General features: G+C 53.0%; 1 protein-coding gene across 4 annotated transcripts in view; it reads left to right on the forward strand.

Annotated features, from left to right (window-relative positions):
- The window catches only part of CLIP2 (CAP-Gly domain containing linker protein 2), a 78,381-nt gene extending 59,213 nt beyond the window's left edge, over positions 1–19,168 (forward strand). For 2 of the 4 annotated variants that reach the window (XM_057529270.1, XM_057529269.1), the window contains 9 exons: positions 663–767; positions 2,424–3,359; positions 5,623–5,680; positions 8,925–9,008; positions 9,973–10,129; positions 11,670–11,829; positions 13,544–13,735; positions 14,023–14,085; positions 17,105–19,168. In XM_057529270.1, coding sequence (XP_057385253.1) covers positions 663–767; positions 2,424–3,359; positions 5,623–5,680; positions 8,925–9,008; positions 9,973–10,129; positions 11,670–11,829; positions 13,544–13,735; positions 14,023–14,085; positions 17,105–17,116 — 1,767 coding nt within the window. In that variant the 3' untranslated portion in view covers positions 17,117–19,168. The remainder of the gene's footprint in view (positions 1–662; positions 768–2,423; positions 3,360–5,622; positions 5,681–8,924; positions 9,009–9,972; positions 10,130–11,669; positions 11,830–13,543; positions 13,736–14,022; positions 14,086–17,104) is intronic. The other 2 variants (XM_057529271.1, XM_057529272.1) reach the window with 2 other exon arrangements.
- The last annotated feature ends 6,483 nt before the right edge of the window (positions 19,169–25,651 follow it).

Here is a 25,651-nt window from a genome sequence, read left to right on the forward strand (position 1 = left end):
TTGTGAAGCGGGGACAAAAGTGCTCTTGTGCTTTCGGGAGACCAGGCGCCCTCGGCGGGGCCTGGGGAGTGGGCAGTGCTGGGGCCGGGTTTGGGGCAGGGCGGTGGGAGGCATAGTCCAGCCTCCACGAAGGAGGCCTGGCCGGGAGAATCCTGATGGTGTGGGTATATTTGAAAACCTCCCATTCAGTCGGTTCTTTGACCTTTAAGACAGGCCTGGGGGCCAGGAATCCTGGGGTCATATACGGGGGCTTCCTGTGTGCAGGATTCTGTGCCTAAAATGAGAAACAGCCCTAGGCTCCCCGATGGGGCGGGGAGAGTAGGCTTTGCCTCCTCCCCCGGAGCTGCAAGGGGAAGGGCCACCTGGGGGTGACAGAAGGGATCCGGGTGCCCATTGTCGCCCCTTCCAGGGGCCGGCTTGGGCAGGGTTGCTGCAGTCTGTGCTCTGCCCTTAAACGAACCCAACTGGGACACAGTGAGGGGCGGGCAGCAGGCCCACCCCGCCCCGCCTCCCCAGACCTCCTCTCTTTCCTTGACCTGCTCTCCTGTCTTGTGCACAGAAGATGACCTGCCTCTCTCTCTCTTTTTCTCTCTTTCTCCGGCTTCCTGTCCCTGTGCCCCTCTCTCCTGTCCCCACCTCGCCACCCGCCCCGGGTGGACCAGACCCAGACGCAGCTGGAGCACGCGCGCATTGGCGAGCTGGAGAAAAACCTGCTACTGGAGAAGGCGCAGGCCGAGCGGCTGCTCCGAGAATTAGCCGACAACAGGGTAACCGCCGCCACCTCCTGCCACCAGCGCCTTCGCCTGCTGATGCCCCCTTCAGCTTCCCTGTTTTTATTATTTTCTCTCTCTCTGGCCGCTCTCCTCACTTTTTTTTTTTTTCCTTTTGCGCCCCTTCTAGGGAGGTTTAGGAACGTGCTTTTATGCTCCGTGGCCATGTGATGCTTGTTGAGAGGAGGGGGTCTTGGCTCTCTGGGACTTTGCTCCCCAGCTCGTGGTCCCACTGGCTGGGAATGTTCTGTGAGAGCCTCCCCCCGCCCCCCCGACATTGCATTGCCATGACCATGCTTTGTCATGTTCAGAAATCGGGGGCTCTTGGGAACGTTCTGCCCCTTCTGTGGCCAACCTATCCATGCCTCCCTTCTCCCCAGGCTGGGGAAGGCAGAGGTTGGGAGACTGTGGATCCAGGTTTCTTTAGCCTGGAGGGTCTTAAATAGAATGGCATGAGGGGCCAACCTGAAGGACCTGGGGCTGGGGCAGTGGTGGGCCTTTGAGGGAGTGGGGTGTCCCCAGGGCATGAGACTCTGTGTCAGCCCCAGGGTGTGAGTGGTTCCTAGACCAGGGAAAGCTCTGCGTGGGGGTGAAGTCCCCCCTGATTCCCAGGGCATGGTTCTGAGTCCAGTCTCCAGACCCTGCTAGCCCCTCCACGCCCACCATGCGTGCCCCGGGGGCTGGGCCCCCGTGCAGGCACACATCCAAACAGCTGGTCAGCCCAGCGGACAGCCCAGCTGCAGGTCCCCCGGCCATGGAGTTAAGCAGCCACAGAGCAGAGACTGGGGAAAACCACCGTACACGGACTGTGGGTGAAGGGTGGGTGACCATTGGTTTCTGCAGGTCGGCCTCAGTACACGAGTGAGCATGTGTGTGCCCGTGAGCGTCTGGAGACCCACACGGGTCCCTGTCCACACACTGGCCATTGCCAGGTGACTGCGTGTGCAGTACACATGCATGTACACGGAGTCTGCTTGAAGAAACCGACCCAGTCACGGTTGACAGGCTGGAGCCTTCCACACCAAGGCATCTTCCTCTAGGGTTCAACCTGATTAGAAAGACAAAAGCAGGTTTATTGAACTAAAGGTCACCTTCAGAAACAAATTTCTTAAGCTTGTAAAAGATTTAAAACTTTCAAATATATTGCACCCAAATCTGTGATCACTGACACGGTCGAAGTAGGTTTTTGGCGGATGGAGCCTCTGATCTCAGAGTTTTCCATCAGAAGGAGGGTCTGAGAGCATTCTTTCTTTATTTTTTTTTTCTGCGTTAAACATTAAACTGGACCCTTCTTTGGCCACCCCCTCCAAAAGGCCTCTCTGTGAATCAACTCATTCCGGCTGGAACTTTTCTAGGGCAGGATAGTGCGAAATTCCCTCTGTTGTGTGTGCCCTTTAAAAGTAACATGAACTTGAAGAAAGCCATAACCTCAAATAGATGGTTTCCTTTAGCCACTGATTTCTCCCAAACTGCCTAGAGCAGCAGGGACCAGGGAGTCCCCGAGTCACTGGGACACAAGCCAGGGGAAGCCTCCCTGGGAGCTGCGGTGGGCAGGGCGGCGCTCAGGCGGAGCGGGGCGTCCTTCCCTTCTCATGACCTTCCCCCGTGCCCTGCAGCTGGCCCGCTGACCCCGGTCTCCCTCTCTCCCGGTAGCTGACCACGGTGGCCGAGAAGTCGCGGGTGCTGCAGCTGGAGGAGGAGCTGAGCCTGCGGCGCGGGGAGATCGAGGAGCTGCAGCAGTGCCTGCTACACTGCGGCCCGCCGCCCGCCGACCACCCCGAGGCCGCCGAGACGCTGCGGCTGCGGGAGCGGCTGCTGTCCGCCAGCAAGGAGCACCAGAGGGAGAGCGGCATGTTGAGGGACAAGTACGAGAAGGCGCTGAGGGCCTACCAGGCGGAGGTGGAGAAGCTGCGGGCGGCCAACGAGAAGTATGCGCAGGAGGTGGCAGACCTCAAGGCCAAGGTCCAGCAGGCCACCAGCGAGAACATGGGGCTCATGGACAACTGGAAGTCCAAGCTGGACTCGCTGGCCCTGGACCACCAGAAGTCCCTGGAGGACCTCAAGGCCACCCTGAACTCGAGCCCGGGTGCCCAGCAGAAAGAGATCGGGGAGCTGAAGGCCGTGATGGAGGGCATCAAGATGGAGCACCAGCTGGAGCTGGGCAACTTGCGGGCCAAGCACGACCTTGAGACGGCCATGCACGTGAAGGAGAAAGAGGGCCTGCGGCAGAAGCTGCAAGAGGCCCAGGAGGAGCTGGCCGGGCTGCAGCAACACTGGCGGGCCCAGCTGGAGGTGCAGGCCGGCCAGCACCGGCTGGAGCTGCAGGAGGCCCGGGACCAGGGCCGCGGCGCCGAGCTGCGGGTGCGCGAGCTGGAGAAGCTGGACGTGGAGTACCGGGCCCAGGCGCAGGCCATTGCGTTCCTCAAGGAGCAGATCTCCCTGGCCGAGCAGAAGATGCTAGACTACGAGCTGCTGCAGCGCTCGGAGGCCCAGAGCAAGCAGGAGGCCGAGCGGCTGCGGGAGAAGCTTCTGGCCACTGAAAACAGACTCCAGGCTGTCGAGTCCCTGTGTTCGGCCCAGCACACCAACGTAGGCGGCCACCCCTCCTGCCTGGCTGTGCAGGGACTGCGGACGGCAGCGGTCCAGGCTCGAGGGCCTGGCTGGGGAGGGTCTAGGCGTCTACTGACCTTTTATTTCCAGTCCAGGGAAGCGTCCTCGTTGCCCCCAGGAGCACGCCGTGCGAGATCGGAGGGCACCTGGCTCGGAGGAGGAGGCCCTTCCGTTAGAAGGGCAGCAGGCCCGGGTGACCGTGGGGCCCCGAGGCGGTCTGAGCTGACCTGGCTGGGTCCCCACAGGCCATGCCTGGAGAGATGTGTATCTAGGCACAGGGAACAGCCTTCTTCCCGGTCCCCAGACATGTCCCCCTGTGCAGGCTCCTGGGCCTTCCCAAGGCACCAGTACCAGATGCTCTGGCACTGGGCTGGCAGAGATGTGGAGGGCAAACCCTGCCCATCTCCAATGCGAGCACCGACCTAGGGGACCCGAGGGCGGCCCCCTACCTGCTAGTCCTGATGGGACTGAGCAACAGTTCATCAGCCGCTTTCCCGAGAGCGGGGTGGTCCCTGGAGCGGGCTCTGGAAGGCTAGAGGGGCGGGACCCTGGAGAGGCTGCTGCCATTGGGATCAGCTTTGCTCCAAATCTAGAAGTCCCAGCTGAGCATGCTGGGGAGGCCAAGACCCCGGGTAGCCTGGGCGGGTGCTGCAGCGGGGGCAGGAAGGGCCTTATGAGTGGCTCTGGGCGCCACACCTGGTGCAGGCCCTATGATGCCCTATCTCACCTGGACTCCTTCAGTGTCCATATAGGCTTCGTTTCATAGATGAGCAAACAGATTCTGAGGCAGAGTACCTTTCCCAGGTTTTCTTGTCCATCAGTGGCAGAGCTTGTGTCCAGCCCCACTGCCTAGGGGCCAGCAGAGGGTGCCCGGGATGACAAAGTCAAATCTTATACGATAGGACAGCTAGCAGTAAGATCGTTGCCTTTTTATTAGCCATGGGTGTTCCTGAGCTTCTGGTTCCCTTTGTAAACTTAAACCAGAATTTAACAATTGAGCAACAAGTATTCAGGAGTTCCACATACAGGGGGTGCCTTTTTAGTAAAAGGAGCTCTGCCCGTGTCACACCTTGAGGTCCCACTGCATCGGCCTTTCTGCCCCCTTCTCCCAGGGAGGGACCAGCAAGTGCTCTCCCAGGATGCTGGGCAGAGAGAAGAGGAAGATTCTCAGGTTAGCTGTGTACACATGACCTGATTGGCTGCTCAGGCAAGGAGGGTCAGGCCTGGGACCCCAGGACCTGGACTCCTTAGCAGGGGAGGTTTGGGGCTGCTGCTGCCCCTCAGTCACAGACCTCAAGCCAAGGAGTGGGTGGTGATCTCAGGAATGCCCATCTCTTGATTTCCACACACATGGGGACTTGGTCTGGACCCACATGCCTCCCAGATTCAAAGGTTTAAGTCCAGGGACAACTCAATTTTTGGTCTCATGTAGTAAGTATGGGAATTTGGAGAAATTTTAGTGCGTGCCTCATTTTCCCTGCAGTGTGTGTAAGTAAAGATCTAGGAAGCTTAGTTAATCACAACAGACTGAGACGAAAGCAGGGCTTGGGATGTATAAGCAGGAGTATGAGGGGCAGGTGGATGGAGGTGACTGCCTGCTTAGCTCTGTGCTGCCCTGATATGCAGTGCTAGAATCTGGCAAACTGCAGGCTCAGGGGACAGCCAGCTTGGGCAGAAGGCCAAAAACTTCTACCAAAAGGCAGCAAGGAGCCTGTTGATGTTTTACCACACAGATATTTTTTTTTCCCTTGGTTGATCTTTTCTTCTTTGGCTTCTGGATTTATTTTTTTTAAAAGACGTGTTAGAAAAGAAGTAGCATTTCTTGAAGTCCCTCCGGGAGCCGACCCCAGTGCGTGCCCTGCACACGCTGCCCCATGGCGGTCAATTCTTGCTTAATGGATGGGAAACCAAGGCCGGGAGTCTTGCCTCTGGATGATGGTGGACACAGAGTCCCAGGACCAATCTCTGTAGGCATCCCAGGGAAGGAGACATCTGTTTAATATAATAGGCGTTTGCACGAAGGAAAGGGTAGGAGGTGATCACGTGGAAGCTACATAAACAGCCTTCCGGGGCCCTGGGAGCAGAGGGGGTCCTCTTGTCAGGGAAGCCAGCCCAAGGACATCTGTGCCCCCTGCTTTCTCGAGTCCCTGAAAGTCTCCTTGAATTGGGGAGAGGTGGGCTGGCTGGGGCTGAGGGCCGGGAGGGGGAGGCGAGTGTCCCCCTTACCAGGCTCTCCTTTCAGATGATTGAGCCCAACGACATTTCAGGGGAGAAGATGAGGATGAAGGAGACTGTGGAGGGTGAGTGGCCGCTGGGCCGTATGAGATGCGGGGCTATGGGGAAAGGCTGGTCGGTTCTGCCTCTGAGCTGGGTCCCGCTTTGTTTTGCATCATCTGCCGTTTGGTGAGAGCGGCCTACTGCGTGCACCAGCCACTCACCCACCAGGTGAGGAGCGCGGAGGCTCAGTTTATTGAGAACCTGATTGTATGTTTGGTTTTGTTATTTTTTTTTTTTAAGGGAACTCCTTTATTTACTTATTTACTTATTTATTTATTCTTGGCTGTGTTGGGTCTTCGTTTCCGTGCGAGGGCTTTCTCCAGTTGCGGCAAGGGGGGGCCACTCTTCATCGCGGCGCGCGGGCCTCTCACTATCGCGGCCTTTCTTGTTGCGGAGCACAGGCTCCAGACGCGCAGGCTCAGTAGTTGTGGCTCACGGGCCTAGTTGCTCCGCGGCATGTGGGATCTTCCCAGAACAGGGCTCGAACCTGTGTCCTCTGCATTGGCAGGCAGATTCTTAACCACTGCGCCACCAGGGAAGCCCTGGTTTTGTTATTTTTAAAAGAGGTATAAACTTCAGATTGTTCAAAGGGCGTATGGTGAAGCATCCTCTATCCCCTAGTTCCCTCCACAAAGGCACAATGTTGGCCAACTCACGTCTCTTTTCCGGAGATGGTTTATGCACATACAAGCACAGAGGTAACACAGGTGGTGACACACCTCCCACACTGTTCGGGCCCCTTACTTTTTTTTTTGGCCACGCCCTGCGGCTTGGCGGGATCTCAGTTCCCTGACCAGGGATTGAACCCGGGCCACGGCAGTGAAAGTGTGGAATCCTAACCACTAGACCACGAGGGAACTCCTTCAGGCCCCTTACTTCTTTTTTCCCATTTAATAATGTATCTTGGAGACTGCTCCCTGTCACTACATTCTTTTATATGGTCCAGAATATTCCATCATGTGGAGCTACCATCGTGTATTTAGCTGATGGATCACGGGTTGTTTCCAGTTTTTGTCTGTTACAAACCCTGCTGCAGGAAATTACCTTGCCCTCCATTAGGCTCAACCCGGGCCCTCAGCAGTGAAAGCGCAGAGTCCTAACCACTGGACTGCCAGGGAATTCCCAAGGCTCAACTCATTGTAACTCCCACCGGCTCTGGTTGAAAGTATGTTTCCCCACAAGCTTCACCAACAAAATATTTCATCAAACTCTTTGATCTTTGCCAATCTCAACTGTAAAAGATGTTACCCGATGTAGCTTCAACTTGCCTTTCTCTTACTGTGAGTGACACTCCATTGCCATTTCTCCTTGCATCCTTTGCCCATTTTTTTCCCTGTTGGGTTATTGATCTTTTTGTTGATTTTTAGAAACTACTTATATATGACTTTGCAAACATTTTCGCCCCATTTGTGGTTTGTCTTTTGACTCTTTTTTGGGTGATGGTTGCCGTGCAGATTTTTAAAAATCAGTCTTTTCTTCCTGGGATCCTGGGTTTATTATTTTTTTAATGTATTCCGTGGTTTCTTCTAGTACCTTTTAAGTTCCATTTTCTATGTTTAAATCTCTGATCCATCTAGAATTCTCCCTTCTATAAGGTGTGAGGTAAGGATCCATTTTTATTTTTTTCCCAAGAGTACCCACTTACAGCAGTACCATTTTTTTTTTTTTTTTTTTTTTTTTTAATTTATTTATTTATTTATTTTCGGCTGTGTTGGGTCTTCGTTTCTGTGCGAGGGCTTTCTATAGTTGCGGCGAGTGGGGGCCACTCTTCATCGCGATGCGCGGGCCTCTCACGATCGCGGCCTCTCTTGTTGCGGAGCACAGGCTCCAGACGCGCAGGCTCAGTAATTGTGGCTCACGGGCCCAGCCGCTCCGCGGCACATGGGATCTTCCCAGACCAGGGCTCGAACCCGTGTCCCCTGCATTGGCAGGCAGATTCTCAACCACTGCGCCACCAGGGAAGCCCTGCCAGTACCATTTTTGAAAGCCTCATCTCCTGCCTCCACTGATTTGAATTAACCAAATTTACCATCTTTAAATTCCATCAGGTAATTGGCTCTATTTCTAGACTTTCGATTCCTTTCCAATGACTTGTCTGTCTCTTCGTGTGCCATTTCTACAGTGTTTTGAAGCTTTGTTTATATTTCAATTACTGGCAAGGCTAGTCTTCCTGCTCTGCTTTTCCAAAATTCTCTCAGCCATTTTTTTGTTTTTAATCGAGACAAAATTAACTTAAAATAAAATTAACCATTTCAAAGCAGACAATTCAGGGGCATTAATACATTCACAATGTTGTGCAACCACTCCTCTATCTAGTTCCAAAACATTTTCATCACTCCAAAAGGAAGCCCCATATGCATTATCAGTCACTGTCTATTTTCCCCTCACTGCAGCTGCTGACAACTACTAATCTGCTTTCTGTCTCTGTGGATTTGCCCATTCTTGATGTTTCATATAGAAAGAACCATACAATATGTGGCCTTTTATGTCTGGTTTATTTCACTTAGCATAATATATTCAAGATTCATCTGTGCTATAGCACATGTCAGTGTTTCATTCCTGTTTATGGCTGAGTAATATTGCATCGTTTGCATCACCACATTTTGCTTATCCATTCACCTGTCGATGGACATTTGGGTTGCTTCCACCTTTTGGCTATTGTGAATAGTGCTGCATGTGCAGGTACTTGTTGAGTACCTGTTTTCAGCTCTTTGTGGTATATACTTAGGAGCGGAATTGTTAAGTCATATAGTAATTGTGTGTTTAACTCTTTGAAGAAGTTCTTTGCCAGACTCTCTTGGCTAGTCTTGCTTATTTTTTCCAAGTGATTTTAGAATCAGTTTATCTAGTTCCACAAAAATTACAATCTGGCTGGTATTTTTATTGGTATCATGTCAAATTTATAAATTAACTTACAGAAAGTTAATACCTTTCTAGCACTTTCCATGAATCTTTTTCATGACTGTTCTGAGGCTGTCCAGTATTGAATGCACATGGCCAAGTGACATGGGCACCATTACTATCCCCATTCTTCACTTGAGGAAACTGAGACTCTGAGAGTTAAGTTGCCCAAGACCACACAGTATTGGTGCCTCTTCTTCAGGGTGGGTTACCCAGAGGGACCACTGGAATGAGGAAGAACTTGGACTCTTGAGGCCAAGTGTGACCCCATTTTAGGGTTTTGATGGAAGGGCCACCCCGTCACCCACTGGACCGCAGTGTTGGCCCTGGAGTATTGATGGCCCCTCATCTCTCTCTTCACCCCAGGCCTGCAGGACAAGCTGAACAAGAGGGACAAAGAGGTGACAGCCTTAACATCCCAGACCGAGATGCTCAGGGCCCAAGTAAGTGGTAAGTCTCCCTCCTTCAAGGCAGATGCGGGGAGCTTTCTTTGGGCCGTGCCGTGTGCCAGTCCAGCAGGGGGTGGGTGGTACTGCGTCAGGGTGCCCTCCCCCACTCTGCCTTGAGAAGGCGGCCTGGCCCCGTTCACATGCACTGGGCTTCCACCTGGACAGCAGTGAATGGGGAGCAGTAGCCCACACTCGGTCCATAATATAATTGGGGACCCCAGCCAGCTTCTCTCCTCAGAGCCAGGTCTGTGTTCTCTGTGTTCTGAAATTGCATCACGAGTTCTCACTTTCTGGGCTTGAAGACCCTTGGGTTTCAGTCTCTCTACCTTTTGATACAGTATTTGTGCACCAACCCCTAGAAGAAATACCAGGATTTCAGAATCAGGGGGAAGGACTTTGGCCACAGCAAAAAGCAAGGCACAGGGAGAATGAGGCCAGAGGGGAGACGGGGGAGAGACGGGGGGGTCTGGAATTTGTGACTTGGTGACAAACTGGCCCTGCTTCTTGTCCGCCAGAATGCCATTGGTGGTGTCCATGAGACGGCCCCCATCCTGGGAAATGGTTCCCACCCCCACTCCTATCCAGTTCCCATCACGTTCACGTGGCATAATTGGTCCCGACAAAGGTCAGTTGACCTCAGATTCCTCCGGGGCCAAGGTGAAGTGTTAGCTTTTCCTTGTCCAGGCAATAGTGTAAATGCCCGGGCCCTGTCTCGGGAAGGGTGGACTGCTTTCCTGACACCAGAGGGCCCGGCTACTGTGTGGGAGCTTTGGTCTGCTTTTCGTAATAGCTCTTCTCGGCCCCTCGCTGCCTGGCCCTACAGGACGAGAGAGGCCCACCCAGTGGAGTGTGTCCCTGTGACCCCTGGGAAACCTGCTCCCTGCCCGGGCCTTGGCCCCCAGGTGGGATAGATTCCCACGGTGATCCCAATGCTCTCCCTCCTTGCCCTGCCGGCTGGCCCTCAGCACTGGAGAGCAAGTGCAGGTCGGGAGAGAAGAAGGTGGACACCCTCCAGAAGGAGAAGCGGCGCTTGGAGGTGGAGCTGGAGGCCATGTCCCGGAAGACCCATGACGCCTCGGGCCAGCTGGTCCTCATCAGCCAGGAGCTGCTCAGGAAGGAGCGGTGAGTCAGCCGTGGGCTGTGTGGTCAGACCTGCCTGACCCTCACTCCACCCAGTTAATATTAGCCAGTCTTCTCCAGAGGCGGGGCAGGGATAGACCCGGTGGACAGATGGCTGGCATCACTGATGATCACCATACTGTGCACTGCTAAGCTCCGATGAAGCCTCAGAATCCTTCTTAACACAGTTCTCCAAGCAGAGCTTATAGGAAAGGTTAGTGGTTCCCAAGCATCTTGGGCCCAGGGACTCCTTGAAACTCTTAAAAATTATTGAGGATTCCCACCACCTCTTCCTTGAAGCTCTTCTTGACTGATGTAGGCCACCGTGAGCTCCTCCATGCTTCTGTGGTACTTAGGATGGGAGTGGGAGATCAGCAGATTAACAAGTAGAGATTTATTTTCCTCACATAACAAGAAATCTGGAGGTAGCTGTAGCTGGCATTTGGTTCAGTGGCTCAAGATATCAGTGCCAACACCTTTGTTCTCTTGGGTTCTGTTAGACTCTCCCTCGTGGTTGCAAGGTGGCTGCTGAAGCTCCAGCCATCAGGAGCCATCATTCCTAGCAGGAAGAAGGAGGAAAGGGAAAGGGTCAGTGCCAGCAGATTTCCACTTTGTTCTCAACTACCCATGGCCACCTAGAGAGGGACTTTTCCCCTCCTCTATAGTAGATGCAAGCAAAGGAAAGAGCTTAGAAGGTGTGTGTCCTTTTCTCCCATGCCGTGCCCATGGAAGACATTGCTACTTGATCACTGCACTCTTTTTCTGCAAAGCCCAGAATCATTCTCACCACAGTACTCCAGGCAGCTACTGCCAGTTGATTAAGAGTTGACATAGGAAATAAAACTTATTTGACATCAGGCATTTAAAATGTCTTGCCACATGAGCTCTCTTGGATAAATGTTTTGTTTTTTAAATTTAACTTTATTATTATTTTTTAATTTGAGATAACATTGATTTATAACATTATGTAAGTTTCATATGTACAACATATTTCTACTTCTCTATTATTTCGTTTTTAATTAAACAAATACTATATTCTCTTTTTAAAATTTATTTTATTGAAGTATAGTTGATTTACAATGTTGTGTTAATTTCTGCTGTACAGCCAAGTGATTCAGTTATACATGCATATACATTCTTTTTCATATTCTTTTCCATTATGGTTTATCACAGGATATTGAATATAGTTCCCTGTGCTCTACAGTAGGACCTTGTTGTTTATATATTCTCTATATAATAGTTTGCATCTGCTAATCCCAAACTTCCAAATATTCTCTTTTTTAAAAAAAACTTCAAAATCATTCTAAGAAAGGCTAAGTCCTCTTGACTGTACCATCCCCGAATCCTGGCCCCTCTTGGGTTGTGGTTAGATGGTTTCAGGCCTTGTATTTCCTCTCTGGCCCCTCCTGGCACAGATGCTGTCTTAGTAGCCAGCGTCCCCCTTCAGGGTGGCCAGTCTCCAGGCACTTGGCAAATTGCGGAGCATGGGAGGGAAGGGGCCCATCTGAGTGCAGGTGTTCTGTGTGCCCCCCACCCCCTCCAGGAGCCTGAACGAACTGCGCGTGTTGCTTCTGGAGGCCAATCGCCACTCCCCGGGGCCTGAGAGGGACCTGAGCCGTGAGGTCCACAAGGCCGAGTGGCGGATCAAGGAGCAGAAACTCAAGGATGACATCCGGGGCCTGCGGGAACAGCTGACCGGGCTGGTACGTGGGGAAGGGGGCGGCCTGGGGATGGCGGACACCAGGGAGGGGCTGGGGCTCTCTGCTGTCAACCATGGAGACTGATGACCTCCTGGAGCCACCCCAGGGATAGCCAAGTCACAGGGAGCGTTCAAAATCCCCTAGAACCACAGGCAGGGTCAGCAAGGTACCTGGTGGAGGGGCCGTGGGCGGCCCCTTTTGTAGATATTGTAGCCGGCGGTGTGTCCGTCTGGGTGATGCAGTGCAGAGGAAGACTTCCTAAGAATCTCACCAATCCAGAGGTGGGATGGGCTACCATCAGGTGGTGAGCTCACCATCCAGAGGAGTAATCAACCAGAAACCAGCTCCTTGTTCAGGGTCCGACAGTGGCGATTCATGCATCCATCTCAGGAAGGAGAGGGGAACAGAGGCCTGACTGAGCAGTCTCCAGAGGTGGGGGTGGGGTAGGCGAGTGATGCTGGTAGCACAGGATGGAACCATCCCACTCCATCCCCCTGTGGTCAGCATTCAGGACGAGCCTGTGGCCAGTTCCTGGGCCTGGTCAACTCCAGAGCGTTGACAAGATAGGGTCTGGGAGGACAGGGCTGCTGTCAGGGGAAGCTGCTCCAAAGCCCCCTGCTGCCCTCCCACCCAGCCACACAGGCTCAGCCACGCTGGAGGAGATGGAAGGAGAAGAGGGGCCTGCAGCCATGGAAGCAGCCCTGGGCCTACAGGGTTAAGGGAGAAGGGTATCACTCTGGCTGCACCCAACTGTGTGTGTGGGGACCACCGGGCCCAGCCGCCCTGCGGCCTTTCAGTCCTGGCAGGTCTGGCCAGCAGGGGGTTGGTTACAGAGCCCTCTGTGGTCCTCGGGGTGCTGTGAGCCTGGGTATAACTCAGAAGCCAAGGCCCCGAGGCTGGTGTGGATTTGGGAGCTCTGATTCCAAGGCTTTCCCAGAGCCGCGTGGAGGGGGCAGAGCTGCGCTGACTGTCTCCATGGGCCACAGGCTGGTCAAATTTACACGTGACTGGCTTCCCCTTCCCCTAGGAGAGCCTCTCCCATGTCCCCCTGCACTGTTCTCAGTGCCACGGAGCTGCCCCCCTGGGAGAACTGGGGACGGGCTTGGTTGTTAGAAAACCTCCTGGAGCGAGGAAGGTCTGGGTGGGGAGGGAGGTTTGGGGAGAGGGTCAGAGCAGAGCAGAAGGGCCCTGGAAGCACCGGCCCGGGGAGGGCAGTGCAGGGAAGCTTCATGTGGGAGTGAGGAGGCTGGTCTGCCCACAAGGCAGGTGCATCTCCAGGTACCACAGTGGGCGGGGTCAGCTACGGAGCACTTGGAAGGGAAGGGAAGGCCTGTCCTGTTGGGGCAGGGCAGGGTTCTGAGGAGAGGTTCGGGGATGAGGCTGTAGGTCTAGAGGTGAAGAGGAGGGACCCGCATAAACAGTGTGGAGGGAGTCGGGGGGGTGCAAGAAGGAAAGAGGGGGAGGAGGGGTCCTGGGTTTCAGGGCCTGAAGAATATGGAGCATCTGACAGAGCCTGGGAATTGAGGGCAAGGGCCAAGGAAGATGCTTCAGAGAGGACCCTTAGGTGAGGGAGGGAGGCCTGAGGGGCATCCTGGTGATTCTCAGGCCTGACGCAGAGATGAGGTGGGACAGATGAGTTTCCGGCCTAAAGGAGAGACCACCCTCCTGCAGCACGTACACGCGTGCACACGCTCTTCCTCTCTCCTGCTGCTTCCAGGACAAAGAGAAGTCCCTGTCGGATCAGAGGCGCTACTCCCTCATTGAGCCGTCCTCGTCCTCGTCACCGGAGCTCCTGCGGCTGCAGCACCAGCTGATGAGCACAGAGGATGCCCTGCGGGACGCGCTGGACCAGGCTCAGCAGGTGGAGAGGCTCATGGAGGCTATGAGGAGCTGCCCTGATAAGTCCCAGGTGAGCTGGGTCTCAGCCAGGTCCTGAGGGGAGAGACTCCGCCCTGCGCCCTGGGAGTCCCAGCCCAAGGGGTACATGGCTTTACCCTGAGGAGCTCAGACTAAGGGCGGAGATGCCCTGAGAGCCTGTGTTTCCTAGGGTGGGTCCTGGGACCCCTATTCTGATGGGCTCTGCTCAGAGTTTGGATCCTGAGATGGTCCTGTTGGGAAGACCTCGCCATCTAGTGGACAAACCAGGAAATGCTGCCTGGTGAACCTTGCTCAGCATCTTGCCCTCGACTCTTACAGGCCACCGGCAATTCCGGTTCTGCAAATGGCATCCACCAGCAAGACAAGGCCCAAATACAAGAGGTAAGGGGCACCCTGGCCCCGGGGAGATGCTCTGCCACTCCCACGGCCCTCCTGTACAGGCCGACTTCTCTGGAGAAGAAACTTTGAAAAGCCACCAAAAATACAAAGATACATTGTGCAAGAGGCTTTACAATAGGGTTGCTCACAGAGTGGGGCCAATGTAGTCAAACTTGATTCAATTACCATCCTGCTCTTTTAACCTTGTTTCTCTTTCAAAAAAAAAAGAAAACCTTTTATTATAAAGTAATACATGCCTACTGGGCAACCTTTGGGGAAGAAAATACTGGCAATTCCCTGGCAGTCCAGTGGTTAGGACTCCATGCTTTCACTGCCATGGGCCTGGGTTCAATCCCTGCTTGGGGAACTGAGATCCCACAAGACACGCAGTGAAGCCAAAAAAAAAAATACTTACCAGTAGCCCTTCTACCCAGAGATGACCAAGGTTAACATTTTTAAGTGATGTCCTTCCTGAACTTTGCTAAGCGTGTGCGTGTGCGTATGTGTATGCATGTATAGTCAATCCTCACTATTCCGTATTTGCAGACTTACCTACTTGGTAACGTTTATTTGTAACCCCAAAGTCAATACTCATGGCACTTTCCTGGTCATTCCTGGACACCCGTGCAGAGTGGAGAAAAAATTTAATCATCAGACATGCATGTTCCCAGCTGAGCTCATACAGAACACCATGCTGCCTTCTTGTTTAGCTCATTCTGCAAACAAGTGTCCTTTTCACGGTCTATTTAGTGACATGGTTTTCACATTTTCATGCTTTTTTCTTGGTGATTTCCGCCATTTAAAATGGTCCCCAATAGTCTTGCTGAAGAGCTGTCTAGTGTTCCTAAGTGCAAGAAGGCTGCAATGTGCCTTCCAGAAAGTACTTTAGAGAAGCTTCATTCAGCCATGAGTTATGGTGCTGCTGGCCTTGAGTTCATTATTAATGAGTCAACAATATATATTCAGTGAGGTGTCTTTAAACAGAAGCACACATGAAACATGGTTACGTATTGATCCATCAACGAAAATGTCAGACCAGAGGTTCGCAGGAACTTTGTATTTCCACTGGGAGCGATGGTTCAGTATTTGCTGATTCAGCATCTGTGTGATTCTGTAGAACAGAACTCCTGCAAATAACGAGAATTGTTATGTGTGTATGTATATGTCTGCAGATGTGTGTACACATTAACTTTTTTTTTTTATAGATTTTTTTAAAAATTTTATTTATTTATGGCTGTGTTGGGTCTTCGTTTCTGTGCGAGGGCTTTCTCTAGTTGCGGCAAGTGGGGGCCACTCTTCATCGCGGTGCACGTGCCTCTCACTATCGCGGCCTCTCTTGTTGTGGAGCACAGGCTCCAGACGCGCAGGCTCAGTAGTTGTGGCTCACGGGCCTAGTTGCTCCGCGGCATGTGGGATCTTCCCAGACCAGGGCTCGAACCCGTGTCCCCTGCATTGGCAGGTGGAATCTTAACCACTGCGCCACCAGGGAAGTCCCGACATTGACATTTTTGAAATACAGTCCTCCTTCCTTTTTTAATAGAGGATTCCTCCTTTGGGGTTTGTCTGATGGCTCCTGCTGATTAGAGCCAGGTTCTACGATTGAGGCTGGAATACACAGTCAGTGCCATGTTCTTCTCCAGGCATCACGACTGCGGTGTGTGATGTCCATCTGCCCTTCATTCCTGATGTGAATCTTGATCACCTGGTCAAGGTGTTGTTTGACTCCTCCGCTGTATAGTTGCTGGTTCTTTCCTAACGAGCATTCAGCGGAGACCCCGGAAGACCTTGTGAATCCTCTGCTCCTCACCCAAACGTCCCCTGGATTCATCATCCATTCATGAATCTTGCCTGAGCTGGTCTTTACTGTGATGGTTGCAAAGTAACACATAAATTATTGTACTGTATCGTATTGTATTATTATTATTTTTTTGGACACGCTGCGCAGCTTGTGGGATCTTAGTTCCTCCACCAGTGATCAAACCTGGGCCCCCTGCAGTGGAAGCACGGAGTCCTAACACCTGGACCGCCAGCAAATTCCCTAAATTATTTTAATGGAGTAGGTAGTGTGCTCTATATTCAATTTCACCTCTTGGTTTTTTTCACTGAATATTTTCTCTCTTCCTTAAGCAGTCTTTGTAAAGTCTATGTTTTATAAAATTGTGGGTGGAAAATTTGTTTCCTGAAACTTCATGGGCCTGACTCCCTTGCTGGGAATGTCTTTGCTGTGTTGTGTTTTAAGCGGGTGCCTGGTGGTCTCCACCCCACAGTTAGCCACTGGCATTCACCCACAGTGTTAGAGAGCCCACCTGGGGCCCAGGTGCTAGCCCGATTAGGCTCTGTCCCTGGCTCGCTGTGTGACCTTTGGGCCAGTGAGGCTGGAGCACAGGAAGGAAGGCTTGTCCTTCCAACTTGGCCAGTGGGACCACGGCCGCCGGCGCTCATGTAGAGACAGGAGAACCCTGACCACAGCATCTGCCGAGGGCCTGGCCCTGTGGGTGAGAAGCAGAGAGAGAGATGGGTGCGGGGAGGAGGGGACCCTGCACAGGACCTGAGAGCAGGGTGGAGGCACGGAGCTGTAGAGGGACGTGGTGGGGTTGTGTCTGCAGAGGAGCTGCCTGTACCAGGCACCCTGGGAGTTGATGTCCAGACCTTGTGCGGCTTTGTCCTGCAAGGCACATGGGGGTCATCCTGGTTTACAAACGCAAAAACTGAGGCTTGGGGTCTCAGCACCAGTTTTCCTTTCCTCGGATCCAGCCTCCGTGCAGGCCCTCAGAGCTGTCTGTAAAACCCACCTGCTCTCGCCTCTTCCCCTCAATTCTCATAAACTGCTCCCACCCTGCCTCCTGTCTCACCATGCCCCAAACACACAGCAAAGAGACTGCTCCTTCCTCAGGGCCTTTGCACATGCTGTACCCTTTACATGGCCCAGGTGGGTCTCCTCCCCCAACCCCACCCCACCCCCTCTGCCGCTTGTCCCTATGCCCACTGAGACACTTGCTGACCAAGCCCTTTCTCTCTCCAGGACAAGCACTGACCCTGAGGGACACTGTGGAACTGCCCGGTCCACACCAGAGCCCCTCCAGCCTGCCCCAGCGGCGCCACCTCCAGGCAGGGGCCAGGACTGTCGCTTTGGAGGAGAGAACAGTGTAACAATAACGTACCCACCGCCGCGGATAATCCCCCACCCCGACCCCCCTGCCGGACCAGGAGGCTTCCTCAAGCACGACCTTCCACAGAAGGCGGTACAGCCCCGGCCTGGCCCCCGGGACCTTCAGCCTGGACGCCCTGGACACCCCGGCAGTTTCTGGAGTTGGTTTGGGGAGGCCGAGGTGATCCGGCCAGGCCCCCTCCCCAGAAGGAGCTGCCCTGAGGACCATCTTGGCCCTCTGGGCACGTCCCTGCCCTCCCTTTCTTCCCCTTCTTCTCCTGGGTCCCTCTCGGGCCCCAGAGCCATTGTCCCGGGAAGGGGCCAGAGGAGGGCTGCAGCTTCCCCTTCAGGCACCAATGAGGGAAGTCCAGCCCTTAGGAGCCAGGTGGGGGCCCCCTTTCTGCTTCCAGGCCACGGCAGTCCCCAGGGCTTCTTGTCCCCGCATACTGAGCCTCTTTCATGCAGTGGTACAAGTTCCCTTCAGCCCGTCTGCCCAGTGAGGCCCCAGGTTCAAAGTGCTGGGAGGCGAGGCCCTTCGTTCCCGCAGCCCCGAGCTGCTGGCCGGAGGGCAGTCACCAAGGCCAGGAGCTACAGTATTAGGAAAGTCTGGAAGCCCCTCTCCTTCCTGCACCCCCTACCCCCAGTGACCCGGCTTGGAGCTGGGGCAGGGCGGCCCCAGGGGGGCCCAGGACTAGGGCTCTGGGTATGTTTTGACTGGTCAGTAATATGCTGTCCCCTGGTTGACTTGATGTTCCGAAACCGGGCCTGCCTCCTGCAGATTCACCCATGCAGACCCCGACATATACACCCACTGACCCTTGGCACACACACACTCGGAGGGGTCACGCGTGCACACGTGCCGTGTAGGTGGGACTTTGGCAGTCAGCCACGCTCAGACCTGTGGATGCTCAACCTCGGGTTCCAGGACCAAGCCCCAGGCCTGGCAGGGCCGTGAACGCACAAGTTGCAAATGCTCCTGCGACCTCACTGTGCACATACACAGCCGGGTACACATGGGTGAGCCTTCAAGGGGGCGTGGCCACACACGCACAGGAACACACATCCCAACAGCCCCCTTTCAGTGGTACAAGGCATCTGCCTTGGGCTTTTTAAGCCCTGTCTTCTGTAGCCAAGAAAGGAGCCCGAGGATGACTGGGACAAGAAAAATCTCCCCGCCTCCCCCGCTTCCTCTCAAGCCCTGCCAAGTTACTCCAGCCTCATGCGTGGTGGGAAAAGACAGCGTCTGCCCAAAGCCCCCACTTTTAGAGCTGGAGGGCCCACGGGTGACTGCCTTGTACCCTGCGGCGTCTCCGTGGAGGGCCTGCCCCTCCTCCCCCAGCTCAGGGAGAGTGCTCACAGGGGCCTCTCCCACTAGGGGCTAGAGGGGGGGTCTGACAGCCCATCACGGCGTTCCTGAATTGCACCAGGGCAGGTATGCAGTTGGTGCCCTGGCAGCAGCCCAGGTAGCCTCTGAGTGCTCCTGGGTACAGGTGGGTGGTGTTCACGTCCCTGCCCCAAAGCAGCCCATCCTGGGGGTGGCCAGTTAGTCCCATCGGCCCCCTCCCCTCTCCCCGTTGGCTTTCGGTAGCTCTTGCATGCGGTTTTATTAACAGCGGTCTAGAAGCAACGCTGTAGTGGCTTAACCCAGAGTCAAATTCTACTCTTTCCAGCAAAATCAGGCAGCCGCCCTGCCCACTGGAGATTAGTCTACTAACAGCCAAAAGCCCACACTGGGAGGGGCTGAGCCCCCAGGGCGGGCTGGCAGGTGGCAAGCGCTTTCCCTGTGAGCATCTGCGCCTGCCCAGTGTGCGCTCAGCCATGCCCCCTCCCCAAGTCCTCCCGCACCCTTCCCTTCCCCAAAGTGGAATTGTTGAAGTGTGGCGAGTCCGTGCTCGAGACAATAAAGCTTGTGACTGAGGTCCAGGACCCCTGCAGTTTCTGCTTCTCTCTGTGGGTTCCCCTGGGCTCCCCCATCCTCTCTCAGCTCACTGGCACCCTGGTGCCAGGAGTGTGTCTTGATCCTGTGCCTGGTGGACTGCCAGCTAATTCTTACTCAGGTGTGAATGGCTGATGAGAGCCTCAGAGGGCCTGGTGTGGCTGCCATGTCCGAGGAGAGGGAGCTCAGCCAGAACAGGCAGAGAACCAGAGATGGGGGGCAGCAGCGGAGGCCAGGCAAGGTTGCCAGAGAGGTCTGGGGGGCTGGATTTGAATCTGTTGGAGGTATAAGTGGGCCCACAAGGAACAATGGAAAATACAAAATAGTATGTACAAAATAGTGATGGATCAGCTAACACAAATTGGATGCGTTCGGTGAGAGCACTTAAGACTTCAGTGAGCTAATCCTGTCTCCCGCAGCAAGATGTCTATGGATCAAATGGTCAACGTTTTGCAAGCTTTATGGTCATTTTGCAGGCTGTGCAGTTGAGGGTCCTCCCCCCCTCCCCCCATGGAGACTGAACAAGGCTCTCGAGGTTAACAGCTGAATGTACCCAGAAGCTTTGTGCTCTCTCTCAGGCACTGTATCAGCAGAGTCCTGGAGGAAGCAGTGGGACCGTGCGAGGGGGAATAAGAGTTTAAGGAGGGGTTGTGTGCGCAGGTGTGGACAGGGCAAAGGAAACCTATGAGGGTCTCTACTACCCCCCCACCCCCCGCCGCTCTTGCCAGCCCCTCCCATTGGCTGGACATAAGCAGAAGCCAAGGCAAGGGAGCCTATTTGAGGCCGTAGAGGTCAGCTCCTGGGGCACAGCCAGGATGGAGAGGGGGGTGCACAGTGGGTCTGGAGGTGGGGACAGATGGAGAGCGGTCAACACAGTGTCCATCCGGGGCAGATCTGGGATAGATTGAAACAGCAGCCAATTCTTAGGTTTCTGCCGCCTCAAATATCAATGGTCTCTATCTTTACAGAACTCATCAGCCCAGTATTCTGAAATTCAGAGAGCTTCTGCAAAGATCCTTTCCTCTGAGGCTTACCAAACACCGCTGTGACTTATTGGGGTTTTTTTTCCATTTTACCCAAGGCACCGTGTTAGGCCAGTCACCCACCAGGCGATGGCGCTTAGTGGGTCACCCTCCCCGAGGTAAAGCGTTTCCGGGACCAGTTTAACCTTCGGTGGGAACTCCACGCTGGGGGCTCGTGGTTGGAGAAGAGAGAGACCCCCCACCCGTTCATGGCTCCCAGGCCAGCAATCGATGTAACCCTGTGTGAGCTGCCGTGAAGGAGAGGTTGCTGGGGGCGGGGGCAGGGAGGAAGGAAGTGTGGGCAGGCAGGGACTGTCAAGGGGAGGGCCAGGGGCCTGGTGTCTCTGGCCCTTACAGCCGCAGAGCTGAGGGTGCATGCGACCTGAGGCCAGATGGAGAAGGAGGGCTTGAATCTCATGGAAGGAGCTTCCTGAGTTCTTATCTGTCCAGGGCTTGGCATCCAGGAGGTGCGGGATGAAAGGAGGACACCTGAAGGAGGGATGAGGGCGGCCGTCCGCCAGGGGTGAAGTGGTGACAACAGCCTGCCACAGAGAGTCCTTCTCACAGGGGCTCAAAGCCTGGGGGGCGGGAAGCCCAGGGGTGGGGACTCAGGGAGTTGTGTGCAAAGTCAAAGACCTGGAGGGCAGCCTTGAGCCCTTCAGAGCTGTACCCCTTGGGGGGGCGTCTCTGACAGCATCACCCTGGGAAGAGCTCAGGCACTGGACGTCCTTGGGGTCCAGCCCAGCCCGCCACCCTCTGGCTGTGGGCCAGGCCCATTTCTCCGCTTCCCTGAGCCTCAGTTTCTTCATCTGTAAAATGGAGAAAATAAAACTGGTCTTGTGCACCGTGGGGTCTAAATGAGACCGTGAGAAGCCCTTAGGTTATGGGCTACACCTGGTGGTTTCCTTCACTCTCCCAGCCTAGCAGGGAAGTTGCCCTTTCTTCATCTGCAGGCCCCTGGGAGCCCTCACCCCCAGCTTGGTGGGCCCCTGGACAGTCCAGTTTAGAGGCAGCAAGCTTGCTCCCCCCAGGGCCGGGTCTGGGGTATGGGTGGCAGGGGGGCGGGAGCCTGCCACTCTGGACAGAGGGTGTCTCGACACCACCCCGGGTCAATTTTTTTTTTTTTTTTTTGGCTGCACCACGCGGCATGCAGGACCTTAGTTCCCCAAGCGGGAATCGAACCCGGGCCCCCTGCAGTGGAAGCGCAGAGTCGTAACCACTGGCTTGCCAGGGAAGTCCCCTTGACTTTCCTAACTTTTAAGTGTTGAGATAATGTCAGCCATACAGAAGAACTGCGGATAGAATTCCCACACACCCTTCACCAGCTTCCTCTTGAGTAAACCTCTTGTCCAACCACAGGACGATGATCCAAATTAGAACACTGACACTGGTAGGGTACTGTGGGCTCAAGTACAGACCTTATTTGGATTTCACCAGTTTTTCCTCTAAATATCCCTTTTCTGGTCCGGGATCCCATCCGGATCCCACAGGGCATGGATTCATCATCCGGTCTGTAGTTTAGCGGACTTTCCTGGTCTTTCACGACCTTGACACATTTGAAGAGCATGGAACAGCTATCTTGCACAATGTCCCCCAGTTTGGTTTGTCTGGTGTTTTCTCACGATTAGATGGAGCCCCGAGGTGATGTACCCTCTCGGTGCACCATAGCGGGGGTACCTGATTTCAGTCAACCTGGGTTATTACTGATGATGATTAACCTTGATCGCTCGGTTAAGGTGATGTGTGCTCGTGTTACCGACCAGGGTTCTTGGCCTTCCCCAATCAATAGAAATTGACTAGAGGCCAGACAAGAAATTTGGGCAAGGCTTTACTGGGGCCCCTGCTGCAGCAGTGGGCAGTGAGAACAAACAACAGGTTCCCTTGGTTGCTCACTCCCTGAGGGGGGCAAGCTTGTTTCTTATATGGGGTAAGAGTAGGGGTGTGTCCAGGGGTCGGGCCGGAGGGTTGGCTTAGGAGTTTTGCCCACCCCTTAGGTGATGTTGTGTGCAGGGGCCATGTGCATGCAGTACCCTGCTTTTGCTCCAGACACCCTGTTTTTGCTCCAGCCTTTTCAAAAGTGGCGGTTGGGTTTTTTTGGTCTCTTTGTATCTTTTGGGTCCAGAATTTGCCCCAACTGCACATGCACGCAGTTATTTTTAGTCCCATACAGTTTCTTTGTCTTTTGTTGCTCAAGGAGAGGTGTGTCCAGGTGCAAGCATTGCAGCACTGCAGCAAAGGGTCCCAGGTCCCAGCCTGTCTCACTAGGATTCTCCACTGTCAAATTACTCTTTTTTTCCGTTTCTAATCGTAACTATTTTGGAGGATATACTTTGGGATTATGCAAATGTCCCATTTCTCCTTAAACTTTCACCACTGATTTTTGCATCTGTCCACGGAGCTTGCCTGCTGTAATTATTACTATGATATTCTAGTGGTGGTTTTCTAGTTCTCTCATTCTGTCTTCATTTATTAACTGGAATTGTTCTGTAAGAGAGAGTTGTTTCTTCTCCCCCATTTATTTATCTATGTATTTATTTCGCTATGGACTCATAGATATTTATTCCATACTTTGGGTTATTATCCAATACGATTGTTATTTACTTTGTTGTTCAAGTTGTCCTAGCCCTGACCATTGGGAGTGCCTTCACTTGGCTCCCCTGTCCCTTTTTGTTTTGTTTTGGTTTGGTTTTTTTTTTTTTTTTTTTTTTTGGCCACACCTCGCAGCATGTGGGATCTTAGTTCCCGGACCAGGGATCGAACCCATGCCCCCTGCATTGGAAGGCGGAGTCTTAACCATTTAACCACCGGGGAAGTCCCATCCCCTGTCCCTTTGATGCGCCCTGATCCTTTTGTTTTGTGAGCACTTCCTTACTTTCTACAGTACGCTCCAAACTCATTTTGTATTTCTCCTGCCTCAGCCCTGGAATCAACCACTGAGATAAGAATCTAAAGCACAAGCAACCAAAGGGGAAGAAAATAGATCAATTGAATTTCATCAAAATTTAGGCCTTTTTTTGCCTCAAAGGATATCCACCAAAGGTGAGAAAAAATGTATGCAAATCATTTACCTGCTAAGGGTCTAGTATCCAGAATATATAAGGAACTCTTTCAACTCAACAATAAAACGATGAATACCTCAATTTAAATTAGGCATAGGGGGACTTCCCTGGGGGCGCAGTGGTTAAGAATCCGCCTGCCAATGCAGGGGACGTGGGTTCGAGCCCTGGTCTGGGAAGATCCCACATGCTGCGGAGCAACTAAACCCATGCACCACAGCTACTGAGCCTGCCCTCTAGAGCCCGTGAGCCACAATTACTGAGTCCGCGAGCCACAACTACTGAAACCCGCGGGCCTAGATCCCGTACTCAGCAACAAAGAAAAGCCACTGCAATGAGAGGCCCACACACCGCAATGAAGGGTAGCCCCGCGTGCAGCAACGAAGACCCAACACAGCCAGAAATAAATTAATTAATCAATTTAAACAAATAAAATAAAATTAGGCAAAGGATATGAATACACATTTTTCCAGAGCAGATGGACAAATGGCCAAGAAACACGTGAAAAGATGCTCAGCATCGTTGGTCATTGGGAAATGCAAATCAAAACTTCAATGAGGAGACTTCCCTGGTGGCACAGTGGTTAGGAATCCACCTGCCAATGCAGGAGACACGGGTTCGATCCCTGGTCCGGGAAGATCCCACATGCCACGGAGCAACTAAGCCCATGTGCACCACAACTACTGAGCCTGCGCTCTAGAGCCCGCGAGCCACAACTACTGAAGCCCACGTGCCACAACTACTGAAGCCCGCGAGCCTAGAGCCCGTGCTGCACAACCAGAGAAGCCACTGCAATGAGAAGCCCACGCAACACAACGAAGAGTAGCCCCCGCTCGCTGCAACTAGAGAAAGCCCACGTGCAACAACGAAGACCCAACGCAGCCAGAAGTAAATTAAATTAAATTAAATTAATAAATAAAACTTCAATCAGAGGGGAGTTCCCTCGCAATCCAGTGGTTAGGACTCGGTGCTCACTGCCGTGGCCTGGGTTCAATCCCTGTTCAGGGAACTACGAACTTGTAACGGGGCACACTAACCCCCGCCCTCCCAAAAAAACCACTTCAGTGAGATACCACTTCACACCCACTAGGAGGGCTACAATTAAAAGGCAGACGGTAACAAGTGCTGACGAGCTTGTGGAGAAACTGGAATTCTCCTGCATTGCTGGTGGGACTGTAAAATGGTGCAGCCACGTGGGAAAATAGCTTGACAGTTCCTCAGAATGTTAACCATAGACTTACCATATGACCCAGCAATTTTACTCCTAGGTTTATACCCAAGATAAATTTTAAAATGTCCACACCAAAACCTGTGCACAAATGTTCACAGCAGCATTCTTCACAATAGCCCCAAAGTGAAAACAGCACAAATGCCCATCAGCTTATGACTAGGTAAACAAAATGTGGTAGATCCACATAATGGAGTATTTTTCCACCATAAAAAAGAATAAAATACTGATATATGCTACCAGGTGGATAAACCTCCAAATCATGATGCTAAGCAAAAGAAGCCAGTCATAAAAAGTCACATACCCTATGATTCCATTTATATGAAATATCCAGAATAAATTCATAGAGATGGAAAGCAGATTGCTGGTTGCCAAGGTCTGATGGGAAGAGGCAGTGGGGAGGAAACTGCTTAAGGGAGGTAGGGTTTGACTTTGGTGTGATGGAAATTTTTTGAAACTAGATAGAAGTGCTGGTTGTTGGACTTCCCTGGTGGTCCAGGAGTAAGAATCCACCTTCCAATGCAGGGGACACGGGTTTGATCCCTGGTCGGGGAACTAAGATCCCACATGCTGCAGGGCAACTAAGCCCACACGCCACAACTACTGAGCCCTCGTGCTGCAACTAGAGAGAAGTCCACGCGCTGCCATGAAGATCCCGCGTGCCACAACTAAGACCCGACGCAGCCAAATAAATAAATATTTTTTAAAAAGCAACATCTTAAAAAAAAAGTCTATTAATTTTTTACAGTAAAGACAAGGTTAAATATAATAAAAAAAGAAAGTAGGGAAAGGTCTCATACCCTGGAGGGCAGGGCCTGGCACACATGCAGTGGGGTCTGGTGAGGGGGAAACTTGTCCATTTCTTTTATGGAAACTTGTCCGTAACTACTGAGCCCGCGCACTCTAGAGCCCGCGTGCCACAGCGAAAGATTCCTGCATGCCCCAACGAAGATCCCACGTGCCAGCAATGAAGATCCCATGTGCTGCAACTAAGACCCAACATGGCCAAATAAATAAATAAATTTTGTGTTTAAAAAGTGCTGGTTGTATAATGTCATGAAAATACTGAATGCCACTAAGTGATCATGTAATCATTTAAAATGATTAATTTTATGTGATATAATTTTCATCTCAGTAAATTACTTTTTAAAAAAGAAAAGAAATTTTACATTATGATAA

The sequence above is a fragment of the Balaenoptera acutorostrata genome, chromosome 15 (assembly GCF_949987535.1).
Source record: "Balaenoptera acutorostrata chromosome 15, mBalAcu1.1, whole genome shotgun sequence".
Lineage (NCBI taxonomy): Eukaryota > Metazoa > Chordata > Mammalia > Artiodactyla > Balaenopteridae > Balaenoptera > Balaenoptera acutorostrata.